The following is a 26,643-nucleotide window of genomic DNA, read 5'->3' on the forward strand; positions in this document are numbered from 1 at the left end:
AGATTCTGAGATGCAGTACTTGGTTGCAATCTCAAGAATGACAGAATGATCCCTGTTCATTTCCAGGCAAACCATTCAATATCACCATAATCCAAGACTATGCCCCAAACACTAATGTCAAAAAAGCTTAGCAGCCCTATGATGACCTACAAGACCTAGAACCAACACCAAAAAAGGTGTCCTTTTCATCATAGTGGACTGGAATGCAAAAGTAGGACGTCAAGAGATACCTGGAGTAACAGGAAAGTTTGGCCTGGAATACAAAATGAAACAGGTCAAAGACTAACAGGATTTTGCCAAGAGAACACACTGGTCATAGAAAATACTCTCTTCCAACAACACAAGAGAAGACTTGGACATCACCAGATGGTTAATACTGAAATCTTACTGATTATATTCTAACCTCAGATATGCAGATGACACCAACCTTATAGCAGAAATGAAGAAATATTAAGAACAGATGGCAAGAATACACAGAAGAACTACACAAAAAAGTTCTTAATGACACAGATAACCACGATGGTGAAATCACTCACCTAGAGCCAGACATCCTGGAGCGCAAAGTCAAGTGGGCCTCAGGAAGCATCACTACAAACAAAGCTAGTGGAGGTGATGGAATTCCAGTTGAGCTATTTCAAATCCTAAAAGATGATGCTTTTAAACTGCTGCACTCAATATGCCAGCACATTTGGAAAACTCAGCAATGGCCATAGGACTGGAAAAGGTCAGTTTTCATTTCAATCCCAATGAAAGGCAATGTCAAAGTTTGTTCAAGCTACCACACAATTGTGCTCATCTCACAGGCTAGCAAAATAATACTCAAAATTCTCCAAGCTAGTCTTCAACAGTACATGAACCAAAAACTTCCAGATGTTCAAGCTGGATTTAAGAAAGGCAGAGGAACCAGAGATCAAGTTGTCAACATCCAATGGATCATAGAAAAAGCAAGATAATTCCATAAAAACATCTATTTCTGCTTTATTGACTATGCCAAATCCTTTCATTGTACTGATAAAAACAAACTGTGGAAAATTCTTAAATAGATGGGAATAGCAGACCACCTTACCTGCCTCATGATAAATCTATATGGAGGTCAAGGATCAACTTTTAGAACCAGACATGGGACAACAGACTGGTTCCAAATTGGGAAAGGAGTACATCAAGGCTCTCTATTGTCACCTTGCTTATTTAATTTACACAAAGAATATATCATGTGAAATGCCAGGCTTGGATGAAGCACAAGCTGGAATCAAGATCACTGGGAGGAATATAAATAGCCTCAGATATACAGATGACACCATTCTTAAGCCAGAAAGTGAAGAGGAACTTAAGAGACTCTTGATGAAGGTGAAAGATGAGAGTGAAAATGCTGGCATAAAACTCAACATTCAAAAAACTAAACTTATGGCATCCAGTCCCATCACTTCCTCACAAATAGATGGGGAAACAATGGAAACAGTGACAGACTTTATTTTCTTGGGCCCCATAATTACTGCAGATTGTGACTGCAGTCATGAAACTAAAAAAAGATTGCTGCTTGGAAGAAAATCTATGACAAACTTAGAGTATTAAAAAGCAGAGATGTTACCTTGCTGACAAAGGGTTGTCTAGTCAAAGCTGTTGTTTTTCCAGTAGTCATGTATGGATGTGAGAGTTGGACCATATAGAGAGCTGAGCACTGAAGAATTGATGCTTTTGAACTGTGGTGTTAAAGACTCTTGAGAGTCCCTTGGACTGCAAGGAGATCCAACCAGAAAATCCTAAAGGAAATCAGTCCTGAATATTCATTGGAAGGACTGATGCTAAAGCTAAAGCTCCAATACTTTGGCCACCTGATGGGAAGAACTGACTTATTGGAAAAGACTCTGGTGCTGGGAAAGACTGAAGGCAGAAGGAGAAGTGATGGACAGAGGATGAGATGGTTGGATGGCATCACTGACTCGATGCATATGAGTTTGAGTAAGCTTTGGGAATTGGTGATGGACAGGGAAGCCTGGCGTGCTGCAGTCCATGAGGTCACAGTGTCAGACATGACTGAGTGACTGAATTCAACTGAACTGAGCTGAAAATGGAGAAGCTCTTCATGTCAGCAAACCAAGACTGGGAGCTGACTGTGGCTCAGATCATTAACTATTGCCAAATTCAGACTGAAATTGTAGGAAGTAAGGAAAACCACTAGATCATTCAGGTAGGACCTAAATCAAATCCCTTATGGTTATACAGTGGAAGTGACAAATAGATTCAAGAGATTAGATCTGATAGACAGAGTACCTGAAGAATTATGGACAGAGGTTAATGACATTGTACAGGAGGCAGTGATCAAAACCTTCCCCAAGACAAAGAAATGCAAAAAAAACAAAATGGGAGTCTGAGGAGGCAGGCCCTACAAATAGCTGAGAAAAGAAGAGAAGCTAAAGGCAAAGGAGAAAAGGAAATATATACCCATCTGAATGCAGAGTTCCAAAGAATAGCAAGGAGAGATAAGAAAGCCTTCCTTAAGTGATCAATGCAAAGCAATAGAGGAAAACAATAGAATGGGTAAAACAGAGTTCTTCTTAAGAAAATTAGAGATACCAAGGGAATATTTCATGCAAAGATGGGCTCGATAAAGGACAGAAATGGTATGGACCTAACAAAAGCAGAAGATATTAAGAAGAGATGGCGAGAATACACAGAAGAACTATACAAAAAAGATCTGAATGACACAGATAACCATGATGGTGTGATCACTCACCTAGAGTCGGACATCCTGGAGTGCAAAGTCAAATGGCCCTTAGGATGCATTACTATGAACAAAGCTAGTGAAGGTGATGGAATTATAGTTGAGCTAGTTCAAATACTAAAAGATGTGTATGTGTGTGTGTGTGTGTGTGTGTGTGTGTATAATATATTTGCCACAATTTGTGTATTCATTCATCAACGGCCACTTAGGTCACTTCCACATTCTGCCTATTGTAAGTAATGCTGTTACGAACAAAGGTGTACAAATATCTGTTCAAGTCTCTGCTTTCACTTCTTTTGGGTAAATACCCAGAAGTGGAATTGCTAGATCATATGGTAATTCTATGTTTAAATTTCTTGAAAGAATCACTGTATCATCTTCCACAGAGGCTGCACCCATTTATATCCCCAACAGGGTGCCAATCCCAGCACAATCTGGCCAACACATGTTGTTTTCTGTCCAATACTTGATATTTTCTGTTTGTTTGTTTGTTTGTTTGTTTGTTTTACAGCCATTCTAATGGGTATGAAGTGGCTTGAAATTTTAAAGTATGCTACCATCTAACAGTAATTGAGTTGACTTCTCCTAAATAAACAAACTTACAATATTTTTATAACAATTATGCAATTGAAGCTTTAGTCTCCATTCAAATTCTGAAATATATTATATTTATTAAAGACTTATAAATTACTAGTTTGCATACTTCTTATCCTAATATTAATGCCAGATTTATATATCAATTTCAAAGGTAAATGTCAGTATTTCTGAGGTCATTTCAGACAATGATGTGAGTCTATTTGTGAGATTTACATAAAATAGAATTCACACTTAGAGTCCTGAATTAATCAGAATGGCTATGTATACTATTCAAATACATCAAATTTATGTTTAGCTCTTAATTGTATTTTGGTTATTTGTACCTGGCTTAAAAGAAAAATGTTAATATTCCTAAATACGTCCAAAGCTTGATCTATTCAAGAGTTTATGGCATAAAAATTACTATCCATCTACCTTTCCCTCCCCGTAGCCAGCCACCTCTACTTAATATAGAAGATTCAGCTGAGACAATATCAGTAATACTTTATAGCAGAAAATACTTCAGTAGGTCATCTGGTGCTGTTCACTTCAAAAAGTCAAGTCATAAACTCAACAATAAAAAAAATTGTTATATTCTAATTAATAATCTCTGAAAACAAAAATTATTTTGTACTATATTTTGATATCCTATTCCAGTGTTTATTTGCTAACTTATTGTTGAGAAAAACATTGCTTAACTTTGGTCAACTGCTTGGAACGAAGAGGACTCCCATTCTTACACTGTGGAGTTTGGGATCTTTTTTTTTTTCCTTAAGTTCTCTTTTGCTTTTGATTTTGTCTATTTCCTTTCCTCAATGGATTTAAGGGTTTTTTTTTTTCTAAAATTAATGTATGCATAACCAAAAATATACAACAATATAAAGAATAACACAAAATTAAACAATTTCATTACTTAGGGAAAACTACAATTAACTCTTGGTGTACACATTTTTAGACTATTTATGCACACATACAGATACAGGTATATAAATTATATTTTCTATAAAAGTAATCATGCTACACTTTTATTTCTCAGTATTCTAATTCTAATCAATATTATGTTTTGCATATAGTTCCATGTCAGTACATACCATGTATATCTAAGGGCTATAATAGTGTTCTAGCCAATTACTATTAAACAATGGCTAAATATTAAGGTCTCAACTTCTGAATGTAAAATAGAGAAGTGAGCTATCCACTGATGAAATACATTCCTGTCAAATCTGCACTTGCTGATTATGAATAATGGGCCTTAGGGTAAGGTAGTTAATCCTTTTGTCCTAGACTAAATATGCAACTACAGTTGCCTCATACCTGTTAAAACAAATTATTCTTGAAGGATCTTAAAGATCTATAAAAAATTAATAAAAGAACCTCCTTCATCCTCAAAATTTCATGATGCAGGAAAACATCAATTCCTATTCAAACACCAAATACAGTTAATAATTATTCATAGTAACATAGTTTTCTTTCCTTATTTCTTTCCCTATGTTTTATTTTCCCTTTTCAAGATCTATCTATTCTCTCCTAACAATTGCCTAAAGACCTACAGCAAAGAATTCTCCAAATTATATTTTTCTGTATTTATTCTCTTCAGCAAAATAAAAAAAGAAAAATTAAATACCTTTTAACACTCAGTTCAGTCCTTAATCAACAAAAGCTAATGGTAAATTATTTTACACAACATGAGTCTTTAAATGAAATAAAAATGCAAACATGTATTTCTTAAAGATAGACAACATTTCTAAACTCTTAGAAGCTGAAGTTTCATAGACAATTTATTCCATTAAGCTTTATTCACCACTGTTTGCTAAACAATGCAGCCTGTGCTACTCAAACATCCTAGTTTTATCTAAGTTCTTCATATTTCCCAGGAAGTGATGCAAGGAAAGAATATTGTACTTTAAATGGATAGAACTTTAAATAATTCTGTAATTTTTGTGTGATATTTCACTAAACCAATGAAAACACAGACACCACATGCATAAATACAGGCATGCACTGCACACATGCATAAACACATGCATGTACTGCACACATGAACACACTTACAGCAAAGATGTACTAGATGGTGTGTGTATTAACTGGCCTGCTTCTGCTAGCTCAATGGCGTGTTTTCTTTCAAGCTTTTCATAAAGAAGCACAATGCTTGATCTGGCCTGATCATATTCTCTGAGCAAAATCTTCTGCAGATACTTGCTGTTCAAATACTCCAATCTGTCCAAGAAATAAATAAAATAAAAATTCCAGGAAATTAGTGCCTTTTTTTTCAGGAATTTTTATCCTATAGTTAGAAGGTCCCAGAACTGGTTCACCCCCTGCCTATTTCATATGTAACTTGTTTAAATGGAAAAACCATTCTATGATGTAAAGAGAAGAAGAAAAAAAAAAAAAAAACCATAAGAAATTCTAATTTCAAATGTCTTTATTAGTAAATTGCAGCTTTAGATTTATCCCACTAACATCAATCAAGCCAAGGGAAATATAGACTTATGAAGAAAAAATATTTACACCAAAGACAGAAGTATTGGCAACATAGGGTCTATATTTCAGAGAAGGCGGCTGAAATACAGTGTGTTTCAATGAATGGGAAAAGGAATTGAACACCAGAGTTAAATATTTGCTTAAGGAACCTGAATTTAAACTCACAAAATGAAAAATAAACCATGTTAAACTACAGTTTCACAACACCTGAGTGAAAATACCAGCTAAATATAGATTTATAGGCAATAAGTTCATATTAAAAAAAAAAAAATTCACTGCAATCTTGAATACTTTTCTGAGGTCTACTTCTTTTTTTTTAATTCTATTTTTTATTTTTGATTATTATTGTTTTTTTCTACTTCTTTTTTAAATGTTTACATACTTTAAAGTCACTTTCTGATGCTCCAGGAGTTTAAAGCCACCTTGACTCTAGGCTCAAGCCGTCAACACGAAATTTGCTCAGGAAGACAGTAGATGGCAATATCAGAAAAACAAAACTTTAGAATGTTAAATAGCAATTTTTGCCAATGAAAAAATTGGACCCAGAAATTTATGGTGCATGGTAGAGATTCTACTTTAGAGGAGGAGGATATTTATGTACAACAGGTGAAAGCAAAGTGAGAAGGAAAGGAGATGACCCCAAGTATAAAGTCTTCGAAGTGTGTGTGTGTAGCTCTTCTGCCAACAAAAGTCACTGTATAAAACCACATGGAATAATTAAACAGAGAGCCAGATAATTAGCTCAAACTGTTTATTGTAAAAAAAAAAAAATTGTTCTAGGCTGTTTGAATTATTAGAAAGGGCAAGACAGTAAGTGTAGGGTCTTCCCTGGTGGCTCATATGGTAAAGAATCTACCTCCAGTGCGGGAGATCCAGATTTGATCCCTGGGTCAGGAAGATCCCCTGGAAAAGGGAATGGCAATCCACTTCAGTATTCTTGCCTGGAGAATTCCCATGGACAGAGGAGCCTGGTGGGCTACAGTCCATGGGGTCGCAAGGAGACAGACACGACTGAGGGACTAACACACACAAACAAGTCCCAATCATGGTTTATCATGGTTTACATCCTTTCTCTATGATCAAAAACATTCATCCAAATCAAACATGGAAACAATGATTTTTGTTAGATCCGTTGCATTTATAAGAAGGGTAAATTAATATTTCCTTATCAGAGTTTAAAATGACTTTCTTTGAGGATGAACACTAGTAAAATTTTTCTTGGTTCTCTGATCTTAACTTCACTATAGAAACCATGTCTCCTGTAATGTGGCATAAAAGGATATCGACAAAGTATTGACCCTACTGCTTGTGCCAAGTGTTGGCTGCTAAAACTGTATTTCGTTTTTTTACACAGCTCCTGCAAGGAATCTAAGCTGAAGCAACAAATTTTAATATGTGTTGCTACCAGGGTATTACGAATAGGTCTTAATTTAGAATAGTTTAAACATTTGGATTTAAAATCTCAGACTAGATTTAATATCAGCATTAAAAGTATCCCTTTTATAATTCACTCAGTCATTCACTTCTTTATTTTAAAATATTTATCTGGTACCTATTATGTAGTGTTTCCCAGGTGGCACTAGAAGTAAAGAACCTGCCTGCCAATGCAGGAGTCATAAGAGACATGGGTTCGACCCCATGGGTCAGGAAGATACCCTGGAGGAGGGCACAGCAGCCCACTCCAGTATTCTTTCCTGAAGAATCCCATGGACAGAGGAGCCTGGCGGGCTACAGTCCATAGGGTCGCAAAGAGTTGGACAGGACTGAAGCGACTTAACATGCACACATGCACACCTATTATGTAGAAGGAACTTTTCTAAGTGCTGCAGTTACAGAACTTAACAATGCAAACAAGGTCTCTGTCCTTTTGCCACTTATATTTTAGTTTGAGAGAAACATATAAGAATGATATATTTTATATGAATTATATTTTTAAGATTAAAATAAAATATCATTTAATAAAGGAAAAAACATTAAAATATCAGATAATTATGATATAATAGAGAATGAATATTAAGGGAATAACTCTTTGAGGAAATGAAATTTTAGCCAAGGCTTAAATGACATAAAGTTACTAGGCATGCAAAGATCAAGTAGAAGAGAATTTCAGGCAACAGGAACATTACACAAAGGCTTTAAGGTAACAATATGCTGAACTTACTGTGTTAGTAAAGACATGACTACAGTATGATATATGGCAGAGAGAATAGAACGAGATGTGAAAGGAAGCTAACAGTAGTTATAATTGAAAACTGAGGTAAAAAATTTGGATAAGTTTCAAGTGACAAGATATTAGAGACTTTATTTAGGATAGTAACATGATTTGATGTAAAATCACTTTCTCTGGAACTGTGCATAATACCCCCCACCCCAGGAAGGTCTAAGAATTTTATGGCAAACTATTTAGTTTTAAGGTCTGAACTTAGGGTTGGTCATATGCTTCATGATAAGAAAAAGAAAGCCCTTTTGTTTCTTTAGCTGTCATCATTTTTTAAACATGTGAATGAGTAAATCTCAACTATTCCCAACAGAAACATACAGAAAGATATACAGGTTCATTTCCATTTTTCTTTGCCTGTACACAAGCATACTTTTGGCAAATCCTCACTTGTCTTTCCAGTAATATTGTCCCCAGTGTCCTGATATATCTTCTACGCCAGCCAGCAAATGATCAAAGAACTGAAATAAAACAAAATATATGTCTAAATATATAGTATACATGAGGAACTTGGTTAGCTAATGCTAAATAAAAGGATCTCTCAAAACCATCTTCAAAATTGTTGATTTCATCTGAGTTGCTTGATTTTTTAATCCTAAACTCTTTTCAGGGTAAGCATAAAAAGGAGCATCTATATTTATAAATAAGAATGTTTGCAATAATTCTAGCATAAGCATTAGAGACATTCCATTTAAAATTGAAAATGCACATATTAATCAGTATTATATGATAAATTCATTAAATTACCAAAGTCTAGGTCTGGTAAAATGAAAGAAATAAAAGTTGTAAAAGGCATATTTCTTGCTTCTGAAGGATATAGAACCAAACTGGAGAGGCAAGATAAAAGCACATGCATGATAATTCAGTTTAAACTTGGCATGTGTATATGTATAAATGCAGCAAGAAAAAGAATATTTAGGAAAGAAATAGAAAAAGATGAATTTAGAGAAGACTTATATGAAAATGTGCAGTGTGAGCTTGCCCTAGAAGAAATGGGGTTACATATGGAAAAAGTAAATCATTCTTTGTAATGGGAATATCATGAGTAACATATATGGGAGAAAATAAGGAACTTTATAAGAGATTTATGAAAAAAGAAGGTTGGATAGATGTAGATCAAGGGTGGGGAAAGAAAGCAGTTAGCAAAGGACTTTAAGTGCTAAGATTAAAAGTTTAGTTTGACATAACATCACAAAAAATAAACTGAATATATTTATGAAGAAATAATAAACCCAACTTGAGTGATATTCTATTGATACAAAATATCTTCATGAACTTTTCAAAAATGCCATTGTCATGAAAAGTAACAAAAAGTTGGAAAACAGTGTTAGATTAAAGGTAACTGAAAGGATATGACAACTAAATGCAACGTGTGATCCTAGATGAGGAGAAAAATACTATAAAATATTGGGACATTTGGAAAAATTGTGAATATGGAATTAAATTAGGTAACACTATTGCTAAACTTTCTGAATTTGATAAATAGTTGTGATTTTGTACTAGAATGTCCTTTTACTTAAAAATATTAATACATGCTAAAACATTTAGAAGTGAATAATCATGACTTCTGCAACCTAATTTCAAATCATTCAGCAAATGACAGTAATAATAGGTATCAATATAAATAGAGAGTGGTAAAACAAATGTGGCAAATGCAACAGAGAGTCAAGGTAAAAGGTAAATACATATTCATTGAACAGTGTTTGAAATCTGTACACTTGACATCTTTAAAATAAAAAGTTGAAAAAGGAAATAAAATTTGACTTGGTCCTATAAATTGGCTATATTATGTTTTATCAATATAACATATATTACACAGTCATTTAAACTCATCCATATGGTAAGAATAACACAGGAAAATTATGATTTTCCCTAAAAATAACCTAAAGCGTCTTTCAATTATAATAAAATTATCAACAAATGCTTATTTTACAACTTGGGCAATGAGCTATTAAAATTTGAAAGAAGAATGTAATCAGTTGAGCTATTCATGCTTATCTGTACACTTTCTTAGGCACATGCATGCATGCTAAGTCGCTTCAGTCGTGTCCAACTCTTTGCAACACTATGGACCATAGTTCATCAGGCTCCTCTGTCCATTGGATTCTCCAGGCAAGAATACTGTAGTGGCCTGTCAATCCCTTCTTCAGAGGATCTTCCCACCCCAGGGACTGAACCTATGTCTCTTTTGACTCCTGCATTGGCAGGTGGTTTCTTTACCACTAGGGACACTGGGAAGTCCTCTTAGGCACATAATCATTGATAAAACAAGTATTTTACATATAAAAAGTTATTATATGTGCAGAAAATGTATCCCAGAAAATTATGGTCTGTGCCACACTGAAGTTAAAGGTAAGGTAGACAAACTAGCCCTTCCCTTTGACTAAAGTTCCCAAAATTTTCCCATATTAATAAAAATAAGAATACCTTGATAGCATTCTTAATATTCTTTATATTTCAATATTCCTATTGCTACATTCTATAAAATCCCACCAAAGATAAACAAAAAAAAACAAATTATATTTCTATAAGAAGACAAAACCAAGTGATAGAGTTCACATCTTTAAATTTCTCTGATCGTCTCCTTACTTCTAATGTAGAAATTAGGCATTTATGTCTAAATTCTGGGTAATTTTGAAACTGTATGTCAAAGAGTATATTTTGCAATCTGAATATGGAAATTTTTAACTTTCTAAATCTTTGGTGGTATATAAAAAACTCCACCAAAGGCTAAAATACCCCAAGAATAATTTCCCAACTACATAAGGATTACACAGGTCAGTTTGTAAACAATTGCTTTATAATATCAAAAAAAAAAATCAACTCTGTTCCTGGATAATTTAGTCTAGTATTAAGAATTAATATGTCAAACAAACTCAAAACACTTAAAATTATAATTTACAGTAAAAAAATATTCATAATTCATAGGTTATTCAACCTGGATAGGCCTTCACAGATCATGTAAACAGCCATTCAAATTTACTGATTAGGAAACCAAGTGTACAAAAATGTTAAAATACTTTCCTAAGATAATGTGGGAAGCTGGACAGTAACAGAGTGAAAGGTTGCTGCAGCAATCTTTGTGTTACATCAGGTTTCGTGAGCTCCAGAGGAGAGGATTTCTATCAGGGGTCAGATGAGGCTTGACTACTTGGAGCTATTTGTGCAATAAAGTTTTATTAAAGCATAACCAAGATGGGGAAAGCTTCTGACATAGAGACCAGAAAGGAACAGAACAGTTCAGTTGCTCAGTCATGTCCAACTCTTTGGGACCCCATGAATTGCAGCATGCCAAGCCTCCCTGTCCATCACCAACTCCCAGAGTTCACTGAAACTCATATCTATCGAGTCGGTGATGCCACAGCCATCTCATCCTCTGTCGTCCCCTTCTCCTCCTGCCCCCAATCCCTCCCAGCATCAGAGTCTTTTCCAGTGAGTCAACACTTTGCATGAGGTGGCCAAAGTATTGGAGTTTCAGCTTCAGCATAAACTTCCAAAGAACACCCAGGACTGATATCCTTTAAAATGGGCTGGTTGGATCTCCTTGCAGTCCAAGGGACTCTCAAGAGAGTTCTCCAACACCACAGTTCAAAAGCATCAATTCTTCAGTGCTCAACTTTCTTCACAGTACAGCTCTCAAATCCATACATAACTACTGGAAAAACCATAGCCTTGACTAGATGGACCTTTGTTGACAAAGTAATGTCTCTGTTTTGAATAAGCTATTTAGGTTGGTCATAAATTTCCTTCAAAGGAGTAAGCGTCTTTTAATTTCATGGCTGCAGTCACCATCTGCAGTGATTTTGGAGCCCATAAAAATAAAGTCAAACACTGTTTCCACTGTTTCCCCATCTATTTCCCATGAACTGTGGGACCAGATGCCATGATCTTCGTTTTCTGAATGTTGAATTTTAAGCCAACTTTTTCACGCTCCTCTTTCACTTTCATCAAGAGGCTTTTTAGTTCCTATTCACTTTCTGCCATAAGGGTGGTGTCATCTGCATATCGTAGGTTATTGAGATTTCTCCTGGCAATCTTGATTCCAGATTGTGCTTCTTCCAGCCCAGCATTTCTCATGATGTACTCTGCATATAAGTTAAATAAGCAGGGTGACAATATACAGCCTTGACTTACTCCTTTTCCTATTTGGAACCAGTCAGTTGTTCCATGTCCAGTTCTAACTGTTACTTCCTGAACTGCATACAGGTTTCTCAAGAGGCAGGTCAGGTGGTCTGGTATTCCCATCTCTTGAAGAATTTTCCACAATTTATTGTGATCCACACAGTCAAAGGCTTTGGCATAGTCAATAAAGCAGAAATAGATGTTTTTTTCTGGAACTCTCTTCTTTTTCAATGATCCAGAAGATGTTGGCAATTTGATCTCTGGTTCCTCTGCTTTTTCTAAAATCAGCTTGAACATCTGGAAGTTCAGGGTTCACATATTGCTGAAGCCTGGCTTGGAGAATTTTGAGCATTACTTTACTAGTGTGTGAGATGAGTGCAATTGTGTGGTAGTTTGAGTATTCTTTGGCATTGCCTTTCTTTGGGATTGGAATGAAAACTGACCTTTTCCAGTCCTGTGGCCACTGCTGAGTTTTCCAAATTTGCTGGCATATTGAGTGCAGCACTTTCACAGCATCATCTTTCAGGATTTGAAATACCTCAACTGGAATACCATCACTTCCACTAGCTTTGTTCATAGTGATGCTTTCTAAGGCCCACCTGATTTCACTTTCCAGGATGTGTGGCTCTAAGTGAGTATGAGTGATCACACCATCATGATTATCTGAGTCATGAAGATCTTTTTTGTACAGTACTTCTCTGTATTGTTGCTACCTCTTCTTAATATCTTCTCCTAATGTTAGGTACATAGCATTTCTGTCCTTTATCGATCCTATCTTTGCATGAAATGTTTCCTTGGTATCTCTAATTTTCTTGAAGAGATCTCTAGTCTTTCCTGTTCTGTTGTTTTCCTCTATTTGCATTAATTGCTGAGGAAGGCTTTCTTATCTCTCCTTGGTATTCTTTGGAACTCTGCATTCAGTTGCTTATATCTTTCCTTTTCTCCTTTGCTTTTTGCTTCTCTTCTTTTCCCAGCTATTTGTAAGGCCTCCACAGACAGCCATTTTGCTTTTTTGTATTTCTTTTCCATGGGGATGTTCTTGATCCCTGTCTCCTGTACAATATCACAAACCTCTGTCCATAGTTTATAGGCACTCTATCTATCAGATCTAGTCCCTTAAATCTATTTCTCACTTCCACTGTATAATCATAAGGGATTTGATTTAGGTCATAGAAAGCTATTAATCAGATAGCAGAGACGCCTCAAGGCTGAGGGAGTTTCACCAGGCCCCTCTCCCACAATATGCATTTTTGAGATATGAGGTACCATGTCATCCCCTGACCATAAAACAATTGACATGAATACTGGTTTGTTGAGCCATTATCAGCCTAAGGTTTGAGAAAAGGAAAGGTCTTAGCAGAACCATTTTGAAGAAAGGCAGATTCCAAAGCAAATGCATAGTTTCATTAACATAGCATAAGAAAAACATTTCCATAAGAAAAATACCTTGGTTAGCTAAAGGCAGAACCAGGTGTCTTCAACACAGAATTAAAAGAAGCCTCTTTTAATTTTGTGTAGAGAAGGAAGAAATGTCTGCCACTGGGCTTCCTTGGTGGCTCAGCTGGTGGCTCCCTGCAATGCGGGAGACCTTGGTTCGATCTCTGGGTTGGGAAGATCTCCTAAAGAAGGGAATAGGCTACCCACTCCAGTATTCTGGCCTGGAAAATTCCATGAACTGTATAGTCTATGCGGTCACAAAGAGTTGGACATGACTGAGCGACTTTCACTTTCACTTGCAGTTTATTTCCTCCTGCTACTTGGGGATCTATAGCTTTCCTACCTGTTACTCTCTCAAGAGCAAATGCTAACATTTAGACCTTCATTGTTCTTATCACTTACCAAAAGAACTGATTGATTGATTTTCAAATTACAGGTTGTTACAATATAACAAATGAGTGCATGCATGTGTGCTCAGTCACTTCAGTCGTGTCCGACTCCTTTTAACCCTATGAACTGCAGCCCACCAAGCTTCTCAGTCCATAGAATTCTCCAGGCAAGAATACTTGAGTGGGTTGTCATGCCCTCCTCCAGGGGAATTTCCCAACCCAGGGACTAAACACACATCTTCTGCATCTCCTGCATTGCAGGCAGATTCTTTACCCACTGAGACACCTAGGAAGCCCAATATAACAAATACCTATTCAGAAAATCACATCTCCTTTTATTAGAGAAATTCAAGTATAAAAAGATCTATCATGTAAAGACCTGATATACAAGGGTTAGTTCCAGTCAACAAGATGATATACATGATATATAGACATCTTACCCGAATGAGAATTTGTTCACTCACAGTTGGAGAGGTCTCTCCTCTTTTCGTTACATCTAATAAGTCAACAAGAGGACGAATAGTCATTCCCTACAAAATGAAAAACAAAGAGCTGAATTTCTTTCATATGAAATTAGTGCTTGAAGCCAGAAAGAAAAACACCAATACAGTATACTAACACATATATATGGAATTTAGAAAGATGGTGATGATAACCCTGTATGAGAGACAGCAAAAGAGACACAGATGTATAGAGCAGTCTTTTGGACTCTGTGGGAGAGGGAGAGGGTGGGATGATTTGGGAGAATGGCATGGAAACATATATAGTATCATATAAGTAACGAATCGCCAGCCCAGGTCCGATACAGGATCCTTGGGGTTGGTGCACTGGGATGACCTGGAGGGATGATACGGGGAGGGAGGTGGGAGGGGGGTTCAGGATGGGGAACACGTGTACACCCATGGCAGATTCATGTTGATGTATGGCAGAACCAATACAATATTGTAAAGTAATTAGCCTCCAGTTAAAATAAATAAATTTAAATTAAAAAAAATAAATTAGTGCTTGAATATTTCCCTGGTGTGTCTCTGTGTGTGTCTATGTATGGGTGCATATGCACAAGTGTCTTAATCTGGCCATGATAAAAATTTAGAACATTTTCTTAAAATTCAGAATTATCATTGGTCTAACACGAGAGGGAAGTGCTGTGATTTTCCTTTATAAGGATCAATCATGATATATATTGTTGACAAAAATGTGGGTCATTAAAAAAAAAAAAACCTGAAAAAAATCTACCACTATATTTCAAAATCAGAAAGTGCTTAAATCACAGAGCCAAAATGCTGCAAGAGATTTTCATTTCAATTACCTCTGGTATATAATTTTGTCTTTGTTATTCATCATCCCTGGATAAAAGAATGGCAACCCACTCCAGTATTCTTGCCTGAAGAATCTCCATGGACAAAGGAGCCCGGTGGGCTACAGTCCATGGAGTCACAAAGAGTCGGACATAACTGAGTGAATAAACACACAATGATAATAAGCTTATAAAAGAGACAGAGAAAGAGAAACCAGAGAAGAGGAAAATCAGAAAGTCAGTTGTCACAAAATACAAAAAGAATATTTCAAGAATGTGGGAGTTTGACTTGTGGAATCCCTGGGAAAGCTCAAGTGAAATGAGAATGGCAAATGACCATTAGTAACCTTAATAAGAGATGGGAGCAACAAAGTTTTATGTGGTCAAGAGAGAACATTACTTTAGTGTAGTTGTAGTGTGTTTTAAGTAGGAGTTGCTTGAGCCTGTTTAAAGTTGATAGGAAGAATCTAGCTGAGAAGAGTGTAAATATACATGACAGAACATAAATGATTGAAAACACAAGACAAAAAAGGAATAGATTACAAAGGATAGCTTGAGATAGGAGACCCCCAGCTCTGTTATAAGAAAAAGAAAGAAGAGGTTAGGAACAGATACAGTTATGTTGGGAAGTTAAAGGCGCTTCCGTGGATGACTACTGTAAGCCAAGTTGCTCTTTGCAGAGTTCTCTTTCTTTAGTTTTGTTTTGTCTTTTTAAACCAAAGTATGGTTGAATGTAAAGCAAGAGAAGAAGATGAGATTTGCCCTGGCATCTACATTTGGAAACAAGAACTTTAAGAAAGAGTTATGAACTAAAGTAAGAAATATGAAGTGGAATATAGAAAAACCTGGCTGCAAATAAACAACAAAATCTCCTGCTTTCAAATGAAATTCCACACTACTTAGTCACTTTCAAAATATTTTGTAAAAGCATTCCCATGAGGGTTCTATTTTTATCTTATTTCAAAATGTGGAAAGAAGCAGGTAATAATTTTCATTAATGTTAAGGTTGAAACTTAAAAGAATCTCAAGGGTGTCCTAGTTCTTCATCAACTCTTCAGCACTTCTGAATGACAAAAATGCCTTACTGTGGGCCTGATTGCTTTAACATACCAAATAAGCATGCCACCCCAAAAGCTTCCTTTCCAATTTGGAGCTATGCAATTTTTTGTAAATGCATGTGAATTGCCCAAAGTCAGGTGATCATCTTATTCACAAGGTTTTCATAAATAATTATATGTAATTCCTGCTTTTTAGGTGATGTTTCAGTTATGCAATTCCACTAAATTCATTCTGACATTTAAAAAATCACCATATAATGCTTTCATGGGATATAACTGCATCCTTTAACAGTGTTTATCACAGGCAAAAACTTTCCACCATGAGCAGATCTGTCTAATGACCTGTCTTTGAAAGGCTGTCTCCATGTTTGCATTTTTATTTATTTATTTTTTTTCATGTTTGCATTTTTAAACCCTTTTACATGACTCTCCATCTTCATTTAACTTAATTCATTCTATTCAGTCTACAATGGATAGATCAAAATTAATGCTTTAAAATAAAGGTGTCAAACCAACCTGACTCAGTGACATCTCTTATAACCCATTTTATATATTTTGTACTATTATTCTCTGGCCTTTTAAAGATGTAGAATAGTTGAGAGACAAAATTTTATTCTTTATGTTTGAATCTCTGTAGTAAATCATATATATGGTTAAGTGAAGCTTGAGTAAATCAATAAAAATCATGGTTTAAAAAATAGTCTTGATTTAAAACCTTTACTACAAATGTTCATAATTTATAGTCATACTCCAAATTAACTTTTATTTACTATTTATTCATGTATTTCCTTGCTTCTGAAATTTATTGCACATTTCATCGGAGCCACACTAATAGACTGAGTATATAGTGGTGAATAATTTATATATATTTCCTGCATTCATGGAATTCAGTTTAGCAAGGAGACAGACATCACCCAAGTGGAGAAAAGAATGACTAAAAGATAGATTACTGTTACTATGCTTTAGTTGCTAAGTTGTATCCAACTCTTTTGTGACCTCATAGACGGTAGCCAACTGAATTACTCTGCCCATTGGATTTCCCGGGCAAGAATGCTGAATGGGTTGCCATTTCCTTCCCCAGAGGATCTTCCCAACCCAGGAATCAAACTCACATCCCTTTCATTGGCAGATGGATTCTTTACCACTGAGCCCCTTAGGGAAGGAAATGGCAATCCACTACAGTATTCTTGCCTGGGAAATCCCATGGACAGAGGAGCCTGACAAGCTACAGTCCATGGAATGGCAAAAGAGTTGGACACAAATTAGCAAGCCCCCCCCCAAAAAAAAAAGAAAAAAGAAAAACAACAGATAGATGATAGATATAGTGATACATTCTATGAAAGGGTTCAAAACAATAAGCCCAAAATGGAGATGTTTATACTAAGCCTCACACCATCAAACCAAGGCTTAATTTAATTACAGTTTCTGCTCTCCCAGAAATAAAAACAAACATACTTACATAGAGTGGTCTGGGAATTCTTCTGTGAGGAGGCTGTACATAGCTGAGGATTAAAGGATAAAAGGAAGATGGACATGCAAGGAACTTAGGAGATAGTGTTTGGGGGAGAGTGAATGACATGTTGGAAGAAGAAAAAGTTTGTCAAGGTTGATGCAGTTCAAGAGACTTAAATCACAGTGAACAAGATGGAGAATGGCCACAAAACATGGGGTTTCAATGGTAGACATGAGCCATATTTGTTATAGAAAGCTCATAGTCATGCTAAGTGTTTTGGAATTTATTAAAAGTTAAAAAATAACCAATAAAATAATTTTGGAAGGTATGTAATACAATTTGTGTTTAAAAAATATTGCTCTTGATTCTGTGGTAATAATAGATTGAAATAGGAAAGGAAAATGGAAAATTTTAAGGCAGTTCAGGAAACGTAATGGCAACTTGGACTAAAATGATGGCAATGGTAATAGAGAATAGCACAGAGATTCCACAAGAAGACAGATATGAAAATACTCATGAAAATACCATTTTTAAAATTAAAAAAGAAAAGCTTTACAACTGAAAGGACAATTAATAAATAAATTGGTATATAATCATAAAATGTAGTATTGTAGACCACTGAAAATTAATGAGCTACAGCTACTCACAACTATATAAATAAATATTAGTAACAAAATGTTAATAGACCAAAAATTTCCAGAAGGCTATATGCAAAACATGGTTGGATGAGATGGAGAGAGGATGAGATGGTTGGATGGCATCACCAGCATGATGGATATGAGTTTGAGTAGGCTACGGGAGCTGATGATGGACAGGGAAGCCTGGCATGCCACAGTCCGTGGGGTTGCAAATAGTCGGACATGACTGAGCTAAACTGAACTGAACACGCAAAACATACATATACACACCCCCAATAGATACTTTTTATAAAGTTAAAAAATAATTTAAACTGATCAATATATCATTTATGTGTGTGTCTATGTGTATAATATGTGATTTCAAAAAGCATTTTTTAAAAGACAAGAGAATAATAAATGATTTATTCAGGATCAGTCACCTGTAAAGACAGAGAGAGAGATATGAAAGAAAATAGGATAGTGCATTGCATAGATTATTATTAACTTTCTCAGGTTTAGTGCTGGGCTCACAGCTGTTAGAAGTATCGAGTGAATGAATGAATAAATGAATGTCAAGAGTTGGACACAACTGAGTGACTAACACTTTCACTTTCTTTCAACAGGCTTCCCAGGTGGCTCAGACCATAAAGAACCTGCCTGTAATGCAGGAGACCCTGGTTCAATCCCTGGGTTTGGAAGTTCCCCTGGAGAAGGAAATGGCAACCCACTCCAGTATTCTTGCCTGAAGAATTCCATGGACATAGGCATCTGGCAGGCTACAGTCCATGGGGTCACAAAGAGTCGGGTATGACTGAGCAACTAACACTTTTTCTTTCATTGGGTCAATGATTCAAATTGGTGTTGGTGTCATGAATCAAAATATATTATTAATACAACTTTGCATATCTATAAATATTTTTAAAATCAAGTACATATATTGAAGATATATTTTGGAATTAAAAACCACAGGGCTTGATGTGAGGGATAAGTAAAAGGAAATTATAAAATATGTAGTCTACATTTCTGTAGAATGTCTTTGTAAATGGGTAGATGTCAGTGTCATTTACTAAGATAGAAGAAAAACAGATAAGGACCATATTTATCCTTTGTAGACATATTGGCTATGTGGATAAAAAATAAATACTACCTGCCATTCCCATAAACACTGAATGTTTCCTGCCATCAGCCATTGCAGCCATCCTCAAAGTTATGCCCTTAGGGGAATTCAGAATGAAAAAAAAACAAAACAAACAAACAAAAAAAACAGGACACTGCCCCTGGAAAGTTAAGATGCATATCTAAGGAATAATTTCAATGCACTCAGACTCTTTCATCTTCCCATATATAGAAAAGCACTGAAATCATTAACTTGAGATGTTTGTTTTTTGTAATTAGTCATGTTTTTATATTGGACAACATGCTTTTTTTTTTTTTTTCAGCCAAAGCTCCTATATATCCTGGCTCCTCTCTTACCACTTTTCAACACTTTCTCAGAGGTATCTGAGAGGCTTTTTCCCAGGCTTTGGTCCTCAGTAAGCTCCCTATATAAAACATAACTCATAATTTTTAGGCTTTTCTATTCTTTTCTTTTTCTTTTTCTTTTTTTTTTTTTTTTACAGTTCACAGCTGTGATGTTCTTGTGAGACATCCAAGTGGAAGTATGACATAATAGTTGAATGCAAATATCTAGACCTCAGAGTAGATAGCTGATCTGGAGACAAACATTTAGAAGTTGTCAGAATTTATATTGTACTTGAAGCCATGAAAATGAATATAAACATCTAATGAAAAAGTATAGTGAGAATTGAATGTCCAGGACCTAATACTGGAGAACTCTCCTATTTAGAGACCCAACAGAAAAGGATCATCCAGCAAATTCCCAGAAAGACATATACACTAGGAGGGTATGATGTTAAGAAAAGCAAAAAAGAAAGCATTTCAAGAAAGAAGTTTTAAACTGTATGAAACTCTGCTGACAAGTTTTATAATGTTAGGACAAAAGACTTGTCATAACTTGGGATTTTGATGGTCTCCTGCATTGCAGGAAGATTCTTTACTATCTGAACTACCAGTGAAGCCCTTTTGGAAGCCAGCAGAGACCTTTTGGCAAAAATAATTTTGGTGGAACAGTGAGGGCAGAATCCAAATTGTAGGTAAGTGGAACTGATAAACTGACACAATGTGTGAAGATAACTTAAGTGTGCTCAGTCATAGTGATAATAACAATATCATCTTATAAATACAAAGACTTTTAAATTTATATTATTATTTAATCTTTATAACAAAACAGCCCTGAAAGATAAGTCCTGTATCCTCTTTCTAAAAAAAAAAAAAAAAAAAAAGAATACTGAGTAATCATTTAAATGTCTGAGATTAGAAAGCTCATCTGGAATGAAGTTGTGATTAGCAACCAGGTCTTCGGATTTCAATTTTAGTACTCCTTTCCCCTCAAGAAGAATGGGGTAAAATTGGCCAAATCAGAATATCTCCATTATATCACAGAAGAAAAACTACAAAGACATGTTCTATTGATAGTGGGCCAGGCACTCATTTACCTGAAGCATATCATGGCAATTTTATCAGTATCTAAGAAATATATATATATATATATATATATATATATATATATATATATTTTGTACTTTTGCTCTTTTCTCCCCAATGGGTCTTAATTCTCAAACAAAATTTAAATTTCTGCAAATATTTTCACCACTAGATGGTACTAGAATAACATGAGAAGTTCTCCATTGTACAATTTGTCTACAACTGCAATCATCCAACAATATCCCTCCAAAACACCTGCTGCTACTGCTGCTAAATCGCTTCAGTCGTGTCCGACTCTGTGCGACCCCATAGACGGCAGCCCATCAGGCTCCACCTTCCCTGTGATTCTCCAGGCAAGAACACTGGAGCGGGTTGCCACTTCCTTCTCCAATGCATAAAAGTGAAAAGTGAAAGTGAAGTCGCTCAGTCGTGTCCAGCTCTTAGCGACCCCATGGACTGCAGACTACCAGGCTCCTCCGTCCATGGGATTTAAGTCCCCAGTTAGGGTCTTAAATAGATTATAGTACTAATCAATGGGAAAATGTAAATGTCAAATGATGAAGTCTCTAGGAGTAAGATGCATTTGAATACTTGGAGGAAATGTAAAATCAAAGGAGAATATTAGAGAGCTTCCCTGGTGACTCAGACAGTAAAGAGTCTGCCTACAATGCAGGAGGTCCAGGTTCAAATCCTGGGTCGGGAAGATCTCCTGGAGAAGGGAATGGCAACCCACTCCAATATTCTTGCCTGGAGAATTCCATGGACAGAAGAGCCCAGTTAGCCCCAGGCCATGGGGTTGCAAAGAGCCAAACATGACAGAGTGACTAACATTTCATTTCATTTCATGACGATTATTGATAAAGTATCAGAGATATTAAGGAAGAATTCCAAAACATATAGGAATTGTCAGTTTATTCTTTAAAATGACTTTGTATTTTGAAGTAGCATTGTGCTACCTGACACATATTAAAGTGAAAATCAGTTAATCAGAAAAAAGCACAATTTGATTTGGGACAGGTTTAATAAAATTCATTAAGTTTTAAATGAAATTTATAAATGCTCAATCTTAGTCATTTACAAACAAAATGAAACATTCAAAGCCTACGGAATTATCTCACCCATTCTAGAGATATAATTTTAAAGGGAAGCCTGCCAAATTCATATATTCTGACTTGTCTTCTCCCACTACACACACACACACACACACACACACACACATCCACCATCATTATTCTAGTTAAAACATTTTAGCCAAAATTTGAAATACTATCTCATTAAGTTGCTTAATAGGTTTTTAGATATTTTTTTTTCAATATTCTTTTGGCCAGCTGTATAAAATCAAACTGTAGTAAATTGGGGATTAAAGAGAATAATGATATGGACAGGATAAAGAGAAAATTCAAGAGAAAAGCTTCTTTAGAATTAAATTCTTAAAGCATTTCATTTATTTCCTCCTCTGCACTCAACCCCAACCTTACCTTTTAAAGTAGCTAAAATGCAAGTTTTACTTGTTGTGAAACTATTGGTGTCAGCTACTTAAATAAATGGTACCTTCATCCATTCCCCTATTGCTTTAAAAAGAAATATCTCAGCTTCGGCAAATGTTCTGTTTAAGTTATGGTAAAGCCTATTTCACATGCTATAATTGTCTCTCCTAAATATAATGCAGTTCAAGACCTAGAAAAAGAATGTTGGACTATTCATATCCATGTAAGTGGAAGATTTCAAATTGTACTATTTTGTTTTGTTTACCTGAACAATAACAGTAAAGAGGATAACAACTGTGGTTGCTGCAATGAAGAGCTTCTTTCTGGAAAACTCTGGGAGCAGAAAAACAAGGGAGAAACAGATTGCTCCCCTCAGACCTCCATAGGCTATAATAAATTGGTCCTTTCTGGTGACTGTATTCACATGACATTTGTTCACGAAGAAAGTCAGCACAAGAACTCCTAAATTTTTCAATAAGAAGAATACTTGAGTAATTAATCAACAGAAGGAAATGCTACAAATATAATAGTGTTAAACTAGATTGAAATTCTAAGGATTTGTAATGAATAATTTAAAAGTCTAAATGAGCTAAACTATTAAAAGATTTATTTCCTCAGAGAGCTTTCTTTAAACAGCTACATTTTATATTGTTTATGTTTTGCTTTTTCCTTTGATTCTTTTCATTTTTTTAGAATGAAAGCAGTGCATTTCTCTTCTTTAGGCCTATGTGGACTAATCCGGGGCATTCTGCAAATGTAGTCTCTACAAACAGAATATAACATTTCTCTTCAGTCTTATAAATGCTAGTGAGTAGACCCAACTAGTGAACTAAATGTTAAGTAATGTGACCTGTGTTGGTTTTAATCTTTAATGAGCTAGGATTCCATATTCCTCAAGGCTTCAAAAACAAGATTTTTTTTTCCCCTGTCACCCAGAATCTAGAGTTCTGAGATTCAAGTCTCAGCCAAAGATTTTTACTTCTCACATTTGTTGGTAGTCTCAAAAAGTAGCCTTAAGCACAAGAGAAGTATTTTCTCATGTACCAGTACTATTTGAAGGGCGCCAGTTAAACTTTTGTCCCACAGATTTTACTCCTAGTGATTATGTTTTGAGTATCTTATTGTGAATGAGTTTAGCAGATAATTTACCTCAAGACCAAAAAGGCAAAATTCCTTGCCAAGTGGGCTGAAAGTAGGGATTCTTACACAAAATTTGAGCTGAAATAAGTTGGCCAGCAGAAAATTTAGCCAAAATTGATTTGTTTGGAAAAAATATCATATCCTCTTCATTGTAGTATGGTATCGGCAATTTGGAGAGCCATGGGTGTAGTCTTGCAGCCTCTGTATATGACTAAGAATCTTGGTTCATTTTTCTGTTTTTAAAAACATTTTAATTCAATCAATATATTTTAAACAGTGCCAGAAAATGAAAGCATAGTCAAATTATTAGAGCAGTCATAATTAAAATAAATGAGAACTAAGTCCACTGAAAGTATAAGATCTTTTAATTATCTTTTAAAAACCGTCTCTTTAGCTCTTTTAATTTTCTTTCATATTACTATAAAAGTAAAGGTAGCTTTTAGAGAAAAATACAAATATGCAAAGGCAGCATATAGCACCTATATTCCCACCCATCCAGAGAAAATAATTCCTAACACTTTGGATAAAACCTTCCAAAGCCATACATGACTGTTTATATTATTATTATTTCTAATAATAACTATTTTATTGACACTTGAACATTTAATACATTCCAATGATGCCTAAATGTATGTAATAAAATTTCTAATCACTCTTATTCTGTATAGTTACCAGAATTCAAGGCTAGTGACATTATATTTGAGGCCAAGTTATCATTTTGATTAAATAGAAATTCATCCAGCATATTTTGAGTCAAATTGCATTTTGGACAACTGAGGTGAATTGCTTCAGTCATATTGACATTGTCAGAATGCTGACTTTATAATTTTATTATTCATTCTATGTGGATTCCCAAACCAAAGGAATGAAAATATTCCACTGAAACCTTCCAATTTAACAGACTTACAAAAAATATACATCATTTAATATAGCTAAAATCCAAAGGGGGGAAAAATATGGCCTCCTATTGCCTGTATTTAGCTCATCTTTCCTCTGTCTATTTAGGCACAAAATTAACCTAAATCATGATGTCAAGGCTTAAAGGAAGTACAGATACTTCATTGATTTATGATAAAGATCTTTTCTTTTTCTCTTCTCATACCAGATGTCGCAATTTTCTACACATTATAATTTAGAAATAAAATGGTATTGGACAGAGGATTTGTTTCATCTCATGAATTTTCACACAAAGTTTCAAAAGGAAGGGGATATATGTATACCTATTGCTGATTCATGTTCAGGTTTGACAGAAAACAGCAAAATTCTGTAAAGCAATTATCCTTCAATAAAAAATTAATAAATTAAAAAAGATACATTTACAAATCTATAGAAATCCTGGTGTTCATCTTTAATGTTTGCTCTTACTAGGCCTTAAAATTTTACTACTCTTTTTTTTTCAATTAAATATAGTTGATTTATAGTGTTGTGTTATTTTCTATTGCACAGCAAAGTGGTTCACTTATACATATATATATTCTTTTTCATGTCCTTTTCCATTATGGTTTATTATAGGATATTGAATATAATTATCTGTACTATACAGTAGGATACTGTTGTTTATTTTATATATAGTAGTTTGTATCTGCTAATCCCAAACTCATGATTTATTCCTCTTCCCTCCCTTTTCCCCTTTGGTAACTATAGATCTCTTTCTATGTCTGTGAGTCTGTTTCATAAATAAGTTCATTTGTATCACATTTTAAATTCTACATTTAAGTGATATCATATGATATAAATTTAGTATGATATAAACATACTAAACTTGGTATGATAACCTCTAAGTCCATCCATGTTACTGCAAATAGTATTCATTCTCTTCTATGGCTGAGCAGTATTCCATTGTATACATGTACCAAATCTTCTTTATCCATCCATCTGTCAATAGACATTTATGTTGCTTCTATGTCTTGGCTATTATAAATAGTGCTGCAATGAACACTGGGGTGCATGTACCTTTTTGAATTATGGTTTTCTCCAGATATATGCCCAGGAGTGGGATTGCTGGATCATATGATAGCTTTGTTTTTAGATTTCTGAGGAAACTCCATATCATTCTCCATAGTAGATGTACCAATTTACATTCCCACCAAAAGTGAATGAGATTTCCCTTTTCTCAATCCCCTCTCCAGTATTTGTTATCTGTAGATTTTTAATGATGGTTATTTTCACCAATGTGAAATGCTATCTCATTGTAGTTTTGATTTGTATTTCTCTAATAATTAGCATCCACTGACTCAATGGACATGAATTTGAGCAAACTCAGGAAGATAGTGGAGAAAAGAGGAGCCTGGTGTGCTACAGTCCATGGGGTGGCAAAGAGTTGGACATGACTCAGCGACTGAACAACAATAATTAGCAATGTTGAGCATCTTTTCATGTGCCTATTGTCCATCTGTATGTCTTCTTTGGAGAAATGTCTGTTTATGTCTTCTGCCCATTTTTTGATTGAGTTGTTTTTTGTCATTGAGTTGTACAAGCTGTTTGTATATTTTGGAAATTAATCCCTTGTCAGTCACACCATTTGCAAATATTTTATCCCATTCCATAGACTGTCTTTTTGTTTTGCTTATGGTTTCTTTTGTTGTGCAAAAGCTTCTAAATTTGATTCAGTCCCATTCATTTATTTCTGCTTTTATTTCTATTGCTTTGGGAGACTGTAGGTCTTAACATTTTATAGGAAAACATTTTCAGTTATTCTTGGCATTTTTGTTTCCATCAGCTATTTTTTATAGCACATGAGCACAAAGTAGACTTGTTGTTCAATTTTATTTAAAAAGACATTTAGATTAAAATTAATATTTTATAATTCTAGTGAGATTTTCCAGTGGGCTCAGAATAAATTAGAAATTGCCTTCTGTGAACTTGCATAACATTTAGCTTATAGTTTCACTGTTAATGCCAACCTAAATATATTTCAATAGACAATAAAGCATACCCTGGCCAGTCTTATTATTCATTCTTAAAATTACAAGCAAATTCCCTAATGTCCCCCTTAGTGTTGCTAGGGTAATTTTCATAGTCTCCAAAGAAAGGTCTACAATGATTTTGTTCATGTGTTAAGGATGTGGAAAATAGAGATAGAAATGTCAAAAAATATGA

The 26,643-nt window shown here is 35.0% G+C and overlaps 1 protein-coding gene across 1 annotated transcript in view; it reads right to left on the reverse strand.

Annotated features, from left to right (window-relative positions):
- LOC129640083 (sodium/hydrogen exchanger 2-like) overlaps positions 1-26,643 on the reverse strand; it is a 61,270-nt gene that overhangs the window by 4,704 nt on the left and 29,923 nt on the right. The window contains exons 5-8 of the mRNA XM_055565330.1: positions 22,670-22,866; positions 14,389-14,478; positions 8,391-8,461; positions 5,351-5,515 (exon numbers count right to left, since the gene is read on the reverse strand). Of these exons, the coding sequence (XP_055421305.1) occupies positions 5,351-5,515; positions 8,391-8,461; positions 14,389-14,478; positions 22,670-22,866 (523 nt within the window). The remainder of the gene's footprint in view (positions 1-5,350; positions 5,516-8,390; positions 8,462-14,388; positions 14,479-22,669; positions 22,867-26,643) is intronic.

Source organism: Bubalus kerabau, chromosome X (assembly GCF_029407905.1).
Source record: "Bubalus kerabau isolate K-KA32 ecotype Philippines breed swamp buffalo chromosome X, PCC_UOA_SB_1v2, whole genome shotgun sequence".
Classification (NCBI taxonomy): domain Eukaryota; kingdom Metazoa; phylum Chordata; class Mammalia; order Artiodactyla; family Bovidae; genus Bubalus; species Bubalus kerabau.